This window comes from Sturnira hondurensis, unplaced genomic scaffold (assembly GCF_014824575.4).
Source record: "Sturnira hondurensis isolate 20B ecotype Veracruz unplaced genomic scaffold, ASM1482457v3 Scaffold0014745, whole genome shotgun sequence".
In the NCBI taxonomy this organism is placed as follows: Eukaryota; Metazoa; Chordata; class Mammalia; order Chiroptera; family Phyllostomidae; genus Sturnira; species Sturnira hondurensis.
Window position 1 is genome coordinate 1568591 of NW_028087376.1, and position 9800 is coordinate 1578390.

Consider the following 9800-nt stretch of genomic DNA (forward strand, 5'->3'; position numbering starts at 1 on the left):
TTGGTGGTAATTCCAGTTCAGTAAATGCTAGCGTGTCTTTCCCACTGTAGAGATTCGATGGAATTTGAAGCTAGATTATTATTTCCAGTTTTTTAAAGGGCGGTTTTGCCATCTTAAAATACTCACACAAGGGAACAAGGCACCTCGAGAAATAGGAGGCACAGGATCAGATCTGCAAAGAATTTTTAGGCAATGGAATATCAGACAGAGATTTTCACTTTAAAAGTAGCCTGGCAGATTTGAAAAAGACATAAACAGAACTTCTAGAAATGAAAAATATAATGACCATAATTAAAAACTAAATGGATGGATTTAATAATAGTTGGGCCAGCTGAAAAGAGAATCCAGGAACTGGAAAACAGGAGAAATTATCCAAAATATAGTTCAGAGAGACAAAAGGGCAAAGAATATGGGAGGTTAAGCAACTTGGCGGACAGAGCGGAAAAAGATGAAAGATGCCTCTTTATAGATTTCTTTAAAGCCCAAAGAATCCCAGGATAAATAAAATAGAAATCCAAACTTAGAGTAGAGTGAAACTGCAGAAAACCAAACACAGAGAAAAACCTTAAGAGCAGCCAGAAAAAAAGAGACTTCTTTGAAAGGAGGGGCGTTAGACTGACAGATGGCTTCTCATCAGCAACAGTACAGGCCGAAGACGCTGGAGCGGTGTATTCAGAGCACAGAAATGAACAACTGCCAACCTAGACTTACGTGCTCCATGTGTAGGTAAAGATTAGAGTGAAGGACAGCATGGACATTGTCAGAATAATAAAACAGAGAGATTGCCCCAGCAGACAAAGAAGCATATATTTGCTGAATTTAAATGAGCACTAATGATATAAAACAATAATGTCAATGTCTTGTACATTGTTAAGGGTTTTTTTGTAAAGCAAGATAGTTTAAAACACCTGGCTGACACATAAAAGCTGGAAGTGGGTAAGCAGAGGTTAGTTTTCCAAAGATCTTGTATTATCCAGGAGGAGGGCCAGAGTGTTAAGTGTGCATATTGAAATGTCTAGAATAGAAATAGTGTGTAAATTCCAAAATAATGGAGGGAGAATAATGAAATAATTTGTGATATTAGACACAAAAAGAGAATTAAAGAAACCAAACAGGCAGGACGAGTAATATGCACAAAGTAAGATGGTAGTTTTTTAACCAAATTTATCAGACCTTTCATTAAATGTCAGTAAATTAAAATAAAATAAAATAGTTAAAATACAGATTGACACATTGAATTAAAAAAACAGAAAACAACTATTTTCTGTTTAGAAGAAACATATGTAAAACAATGGGATGCAGAAATGTTGACCCCCCCCCAAAATGGGAGAAAAGATAAACCAATCAGACACTAATTAAAAGAAAGCTGATGTAGCCGTGTTAATACTAGGCAAAATAGACTGTGAGGCAGAAATAGAGGGCAGTCTCCACGTAATAACGATCTTTAATTTACCTGGGAGGTGTAACAATTGAAGTTCAAGTACACCATTTGGCATTATCAGTACAGTTATTCCCTATGATTTAGCAGGTTCACCCCCAGCCATGTTCCCCACAGAAACGCAGCTTTGTATTCCCCCAGAGACATGTGAAAATGTAAATAACAGTACTTTTCATAACACCCCCAAACTGGAAACAGCTCAAATGTCTGTCGATTAGGTGATGAAGTGTGGTATGTTCACACACAGGGATACTTTTCAGCAACAAAAAGGTATAAATTTTAATAACGTAACACAAAGAGTATATGATTTCATTTCTATGAAGAACAAAAACCAGTGTGTCCATTACAGTCTGTGAAGGAAGCACATCGTGAAAGAACATACACTGTACAGGTCTATTTATGTCAAGTTCAGAATGAGGCACAGCTAGACACAGTAATGTCGAGGGAACAGGGACTTGAAAGGAGAGCAAGGGAGTGTGGGCGAGCCGCACCTGGCCGGGCTGGGACTGGGGTAGGCCTTCACAGGGGCCCCCTCGGGGCTGGCAGCTTTCTGGTGTCTTCCTGCCAGCCTCAGGAGTGCTTTCCATAGCTGTGGCAAACACAGCTTGGGGGCGTCTCCTCCCACTCGCCCTGGCTGGCCTCCTTTCCTTCCCTGAGTTTTCAAACTTGAGGAGTCCCAGGGTGAGCCCTTGTCACGCTCTCTCCCCTGACAAAGCGCACTCGATCCCCAGACTAGGCACCGTTTCTCTGCTGGTGACTCCCAGACCCCCACTTCACCTGTTTAGTTGACATCTCCACGTCCGAAACACACATCAAAGTTAACATCCGAAACTGCATAATGCTTTCTCCTCCCTCTGACTTCTCTAAAAAATGGCACCATCGCCATCCACACAACTGTTAAAAGAAAAACCTAGGCGTCATCCTTGATTTCCTCTCTGTCCACTCATATCCTGCAGTCCAACAGACCGTTCTGTCCTGAACCGTTGTGGCCCCGCCTGTTTGTCCAGCCCTACCGCCAGCACTCCGGCACGGGCCACAGACACCCGCTGTCGCCCCGCTTCCCGTCTGCCCCCTCTCTTCCCTCCTGAAATCAGTGTTCGCTCCTCACCCTGCTTTTCAGGCCCTCCCAGACTGTCCCCTGCACACCCCAACTCCTCCAGATCCCACCCATCCCAGGGACCCTCAATCCCATCACACTTAGTACCAATGGATACATGTCCTGTTTGGTTTCCGGAATAGTAAGTATCCCAGGGTGAGGTCTGGTTCACCACTTTGTGCCCAGCACCCATGAAAGCCCTGCCCAGAGCAGGGGGCTAAGCCACGGCTCTCAGTGCTCATCTCTCTGAGTCCCAGACAGCCAAGGCTTGGGTTTAGAGACCAGAGGGATTAGAGTTAGCCACTCAGAAAAGGGCAGGATACATCCGAATGATGTCTCCACTCAGGCCTCATTTTTGGTTAGCAGAGTTGGTTAAAATACCTCCACCAAAGATGCCTTTCTCCTGAGACCAGGCCCCCAGGGCCGGGTCCAGCATTTCAGGACCGGTGTTAGCAGTCCACGCTCACAGCATCTAGCGTTGCTTCCCTCTCACCTGTGAGCAATCCCACAGGTGCCCCAGCAGCGCTGGCCCTCAGCAGCCCAGCCCTCCCACGCTGGGGAGGTGGAGGCCCTCCAGGCCAGCGTAGGGGAAGGGACTGATGGTAGAAAAGAAAAGGTGTACAGGCGTGGTTGGGGCTGCTGCTTGGCAGTCAAATTGAAGGTCATGGAGCTCGACGACCAGGTGTATTTGTGATTTGGAGAGGCCTAAAGGAGAGACCAGAGAAAATAATTTTCTTTGTCCAAAGGCCTGTCTCCATGACCCCCAAGAGTCACTCTTTCAGGACCAGCCCACATGGAGGTGCAATGGGAGGAAAACTGGAAAAGAAACTGAGTTTAAATCGCCACCCTTTTACTCTGGTCCTCAAGATGTTTGCAAGTCACAGCCGTCTTGTAGGGGTGGGGAGGACACAGGCTTGTGCAGTTTTGGACAGATTGCTTCTTTTAGTTGTATTTTTCAGAAAAATAAAAAAGTGCCTATCTCGTTACTTCCATCCCAGAGCTTTATTCCAGCCTCAGAGTGGCCCTGCTGCCCGTGGCTTTCTGGTGCTGGGCATTGACGTCTCCCCCTTTTCTGCCCGTGTTTGTGCTGCACTGAATGCGTGTTGGCTGTGCTCACAGCCGACTAGTAGCACAGCCTGGAGCATCCCCAGTTCTGTCCTTGCTCCAGGTGTCCCTGCCCCAACTGTGCTCTTCCCTTTCCTGACCAGTGGGCAGGCCTCTGTGGGCAGGCAGCGGAGTTTGGGGAGGTGGGCACACCCGTTGGGCACTTCCGCCTTCACAGACCTCAGACATCTCAGGGGATGGGTGGCCCCCCTTTCGTCTGTGGCGTGGGCTTCCAGAAGTAGGTGCTGACATGTTTCCTGGAAGAATTTTCCACCCTTTTCTTGCCCTCTTCTTCCTTTTTCTTTTCTCTCCTCATTGGCCTGGATCTCAAGAAAATTAGTGGCAGAAAAGTAATTTGGGTTGAAAGATCAAAAAGATGTCAGAGCCTGTTGGGTGTAACCTGGTTCTGAAAGGAAAGGCTAGAAAATCCCTTAGGTTTTGATGCTATTAGCATATTTTATTAATGAAAGCAATTGCTGCTGCCTCTTAAATGGGCCACATAATGCCATAGTAGTGGGAAGGGACGGCACCCCACCCCCGGCCTCCCAGTGGGCTGGGTCGAATCGGCCTCAGTCTCCAAGAGTGCTGGGTACAGGCCAGAAAGGCACCATTACTGTTGTCAGCTGGCAGTTCTGTCCTGGGACAGTCACCCGCTGAAGCTGCCTGGAAACTTCCTGAGGCTTGGTTTAAATAGGCCTTTGCTCAGGCCAGCTCAGAGGAGGGGCTTTCCCCAGGGCCCCCCTCTTTGTGGAGCATCCGATCCCTGGGTCCCTCCCTGTCCAGCCACCCCAGGCTCTGAGGCTTTATAATGATCAGTGGGGTCAGAAATGGGAAGCAGGAACCCCTCAGTGCTCGTAGCTATTTGGGGTTTTATTGTTTACAAAGAAGTTGTCACCATTCCATTATATCTCAGAGGGGTACTGTAATATTTATTTTGTTTACAGAGAAGAAAAATAAGGCACAGAAAATTAAGCATCTTGCCCAAAGTCACACAAATACTAAATGTCAAAGCCATCCTCAGCCTTGGAATCTTTTCTTTCTCTCATGGTGGGGGTGTCCACGTCCAATAGAAATGCTGTTCCTGGTCAGCTCTTGGCAGTAAACCAAAGCCATCGCAAGGGACCCATCAGCAGCTGCAGATGGCTATGAGTGGGGAAATGAAGTCACCAAGCCTCTCTCGATGGCCTTTGTCTGGAGTGCCCTTGAGAGTTCAGGCGCGTTCCGCACAGGAGCCCCTCTTTGCTGCCTGAGGCTGTCCCCAGACCTGAACTCTGCCTGCATCTGCTTCTTTGTACCCAGCCTGGCTTCGCTCTTGATGGTCTCAAGGTCTGCCGGGCCCAGCACAGCATCGGGACCTTCAGGGCCTTTGTTCACACTCAGTGCGCATCCTAACTGAAGTATGACTTTCTCTTCTTTAAAGGAAAGCCAAAAAAAAAAAGACCACCCAAGCTCTAACTTTATATTATACTTTTCCCCTTACAGTGACCGGCCCTCAGACAGGTAGCCCTGGGTAATGGCTCTCTCGAAACATGCCCCAACTTCCTCTTGACCCACGGGTCACCCTTATTTTCTGCGGGAACTTCGAAAGGCAGTTAGCCCTCTAAATGCTGGTCCCCATTGTCGTCTTTACCCAGGGCCCGTGGGCTGCGGGGAGGAGCCATGGTGGCCATGATGTGACAAAGCCCATCAGTCACTTCTGGAGAGTCCTGGGTCCCTTCATGACAGATGGAAGGGAACTTATTCTATCATGTGTCTGCTTCCCTGTCAGTCTGCCCTGTTTTCTCTCTCTATCAAAAAGGGGTCCAGCAGGGATAGTTGGCTGGGTTGGAGCGTCCGCACACTGAAGGATCGCAGGTTCATGTTCCAGTCAGGGCACATACCTAGGCTGCAGGTTCAGTCCCCGGTCAGTACACGTGCAGGAGACAGCTGATCAGTGTTTCTCTCCCCCACATTGACTCTTTCCCTAAAATGAGTGAACATATCCTCAAGTGAAGATTTTGAAAGGGGGGTGGGGCCCAGTGTCTGTTGCTTCCCTGTCCACCAGGGAAATCTGAAACTCAAATGTAACAGCATCCTGTATGTTACTTGCGACACCTGACTGCCTCCCCTGAGGGCCTATGTCGAACCTAGGGGCAGACCCTGCCCTTTTGTGTTCAGCCACTCCGGCCTCTGGCTGGCAGGTCTGACCCAGCCCCTAGTCCCTCAGCCTGGACCCCATGGGGGCTACTTGTTGCTGATAAAACTCTGGAGAGCTGACTGCTTTCTTGGATCCATCGTCCTCACAACCCTGACAGAAGCCAGGTTCCCAAAATAATGGTGACAACATTCACTGCCATTTTATTGAGCACTTTGTGCTAGCTAAATTGGCAAGGTTATGTGGCTTACTCAGAGTCAAACATCCAGCAAGTGGCTGCATCAGGATTCAGATTTAGAACCTCCATGCCGTAAGACAGAGGGCAGTTTGGCTGGAAAGCAGCAGGACAAACTGCGCTTCACAGGGCGCTGGGAGAGGGGAAGCGAGGCCCTGAACTCAGCAAAGGAACATGGTCCTAAACCTGGTAAGGTTCTCACCGTAAACATAATGACCTTGTAATGACAGACGACGTACTTTTTCCATGGTGCAACAAAAAGAAAAGTTGGTGCAGAGATTCAGTTAATATGTCCCACTTTCAATGGCAGTTTTACTTTCAGCTGATTAATTAGCAGCAGAGATCCCCTCCCTCCGGCGAATGACCACATGCTTTATGGTGAGAAAGAGCATTAGGAACATGCAGCTGGGTCTGCCAGCCTGCCTCAGCCCTGGGCTTCCTCCCCATCCCACCCGGGAGCACCCAGGGGAGCCTTCCTGTCTGCTGAACCTGGCCTCAGGTTAGCAGCAGAACACTGTCCTTGTAAGGGGCCCCTGTAGGTGGACTGTGGGCGGCAGAGGCTCTTGATCCCTTTCCCTTAGAGGAAGTAGGGGAAAGTCCTCTTTTGTCATCCTCTGTCATCCTCGAAGCAGCCTGGCCCCAGCTGGGCCAAGGTGCGTGGAGAGGAGGGAGGGTGAGGAGGAGGAAAGAGCGCGAGGCAGTTAAATACTCTCTGAGGCGAGCAATGCGAGCACTGCGTGTGCCGCCTCACTGCGCCCTCACTGTAGCCTGCCAGGGCGTTTTTACCCCCCTGTGTCTTCCACGTTTGGGTGACCTTGTTGACACTTTGACGTGTGTGAACAGGGCCCACAGTTTCCTCTCCTCACCAGCTCAGCACACCACTGAGGCCAGGACACGTGGCAGTGTTGTGTCACTCTTGAGGGAAATGAGCTCAGACACATTCAGTCCTTGACCAGCGTGCAGGCGAGAGAGCTCTGGATCCATGCTTGGCTCAGCCCGTGATTGTCCTTCCCTAAAGCCCTGTGACAAAATTGTATCGCTTCTACCACTAAGCCCCCGTGTATTTTCCCTTTGATAAGTTGTTGCTTTCGTTTTTTGTTTTATTTTCATTCTCATCTGAACCAGAAACATCCTTGTTTAGACCGAATGTGAGGGCCATGTTACTGAGAGTCATGTGTGGTCATTCTGAGCTCCAACTGTGGTCGTCTCTTTGCCTGTACTGTGACCCCAGTGGTCCCGCTGCTCAGGTGGGCCTGTTCACACCTGAGGGACAGGCCATGCGGGGGGGTTGGGCCCTGCAGCGGGCACACGTTCTCTTACTGGACTCTGCTGACAGCCATCTTTCATTTTCTTCCAGGTACATTGAACGGAAAGCTTTTCTGGACCGAGTGGATCACAGGCAGTTTGAAATTGAGCGAGATCTCAGGCTGAGCAAAATGAAACCCTGACGTTATTGGGGAACCAGTCGCAGCCTAACCCTGTCTACAGTGTGAGCTTCTGCGTGTCTGGGGGTGTCCCCAGTGCTGCTCCTCCATTGTCGCCAGCAAGGCCTTTTTCTACATTGAATTCTGTCTTTGTATCTTGGTCTCACGTGGTTTCATTCATTTGACTGTTAAAAGTTTGTCCTTAAAAAAATAAAAGTAAAAAAAAAGTTGGCCCTGACCAGTGTGGCTCCATGAGTTAGGCATCGCACCACAAAATGAGAGGTCACCTATTCGATTTCCGGTCAGGGCACATGCCTGTGTGGCATGTTCAGTCCCTGGTCGGGACATATTTGAGAGACAGCCAATCAATGTGTCTTTCTACTTCTCTTCCCCTCTCTCTAAAAATAAATAAAATCTTTTAAAAATAATTTAAAAAATAAAAGTAGGCCCTAGAAGAGGCTGGTGGAAATAGTGGCCACTTGCCTTCCCTTTGTTCTGCTTCGAAGTCCAGCCGGCCCCACCAGTGCACCCCAGGCCTGTGCAGGTTGGCCATGGCGAGGATGTGGGTTCCGGGGCCGTGCGGCTCTTCCTGAAGTCAGCCTAGCCCCTAGTGTTGGTGGGACACCAGGTCCCCGGGCAGTTTTGTTTTCGGTTCCATCCCTGCCTTTCCCGATCCCTGGCTCTCCGTGGGATTCCCATTACTGGCATAAAGTAAGACTGAGGGTAAGGTTTTTCTTTTACCTTCCCTCCTCTTTCCTCTTCCCAAAGTTCAAGTTGACTTCAGATGTGTTCCTACCTCACTAATTCTTTAGTTTGGGGCTTGTCACAGAAGACTCTGAAAGACTTTCTTTTCTGTACCCTATAGGAAAGTTTAAATCCCAACCTTTGTCTTAATAAGGCAGCAAACCCCACAGCCTCATCCTGGGGTGGGAGGTGTCCTGGGGAAGGGAAGGTTCCAAAGCCTGGGATCCAGCTCCTGCCTGGACAACTACCGACTCTGTGACCTTGACCACAGCTTAGCTTTCTGAGCCTCTGTTTTCCAGTCTGGCAGTGGCATGAGTAACACCAGTATCTCACAGCGCTGCGACGGCTCATGGCACCCCCAAGGGGTATAAGCACTTATCTCCCCATCCGGTACCTGGTCAGAAGCTCTAGGCAACCAAGACCTGATTGTCCACCCCACATCGTTAGGGATCTCAACTTCTCGGAAAAGTATTTCGCGGGCTGCATGTGAACAGAACACATTGTTCATGTCCACGTCAGTGAAGTCGTGATGGAGCGTTTCCAGGCCATCATCGGGACAGGTGACCTGTGAGGCTTCAGGTACGGTCCCGCACAGCGACACAGAAACAACAGGCAAGTCCTTGAACCTAAGGACAGCCAGCATTTTGTTAAGGGAAGAACGTCGGGACCCGCAGGAGCCACCAGCCGAGACTGAGGCACCAGTCCTGCCTCGGGGTGTCCTCTGTGCGTCATCTACTGGTCACCGCCCTGCGGCTGACCCAGCTTCTTCCGGGAGTTGAGTGCCTCCGGTGTTCGTTCCCCTTCACAGTTCTTCACCGAAGCTGCACTGTAGCGACAGCGGGAGGCAGCTCCCCCAGTTTGAAGACTGAGTTGTAAACCCATAGAATAAATGGCGCTGAGCTTGTAAATGAGGGTTTTCTTTTTAGCAAATCTTCTCACCTTTGTAGCCTATGAGATTAAGACAAACTGCAAGAGCATGCTGGGTTCTTGGCATGGTGGCTGGTTGCCACTCTCACTTTGTCCCCAGGCATCGAGAGAGAGGTCAGCTCTGTCAGCGAGAATCCTCGCACAGGCTTCTCTGTCCTCTGTACCAGATTAATGTTACAACTCTGCAGAAAGCTCAGTTTCTTTTCTGCCGTCTCTCGATTTGCTCCGTGGTTTCCCAGCAGGTTCGCTGCACATACCTGATCTCTGCTTAATGACTTTTTACACATTCACAAGTCTTTTCAAAAGCCCTGCGACGCAGTCCCATCTTCTGACACTCTGGCAGCTTGTTGAGAATGTAATGGTTAGCTATTTGACCGTTATTATTATTATTTTTAAGCATGTAAGCAAAGTTTATTAGTGACATGTTCTCCTGGAAGCGAACAGGCCTAGCCAAGGGGCGTGAGAAAGGCAGAGGTCCTCGGTCTCTTTGTCCTGAGGTTTTACAGAATCGGGGGGGTGGTGGCGGGGAGGGAATTACAGACAGATTGGGTGGAGGAAGGCAGTTCATACTCTCCCAAGGCAGGGTGTGACCACCTCTTGTTATCCTTTTAAATATATGGCCAGAGGCAGTTCATCAAAGTTACTTATGAGCTTTGTCTGCAAGTACTATGGACCCCCTCTTACCCCTCCTCCTTCTC

General features: G+C 49.3%; 1 protein-coding gene across 1 annotated transcript in view; it reads left to right on the forward strand.

Annotated features, from left to right (window-relative positions):
* The window catches only part of CFDP1 (chromatin stabilizing protein CFDP1), a 113087-nt gene extending 105418 nt beyond the window's left edge, over positions 1-7669 (forward strand). Inside the window, exon 7 of the mRNA XM_037063614.1 lies at positions 7365-7669. Coding sequence (XP_036919509.1) covers positions 7365-7455 — 91 coding nt within the window. The 3' untranslated portion in view covers positions 7456-7669. The remainder of the gene's footprint in view (positions 1-7364) is intronic.
* Positions 7670-9800: the final 2131 nt, after the last annotated feature.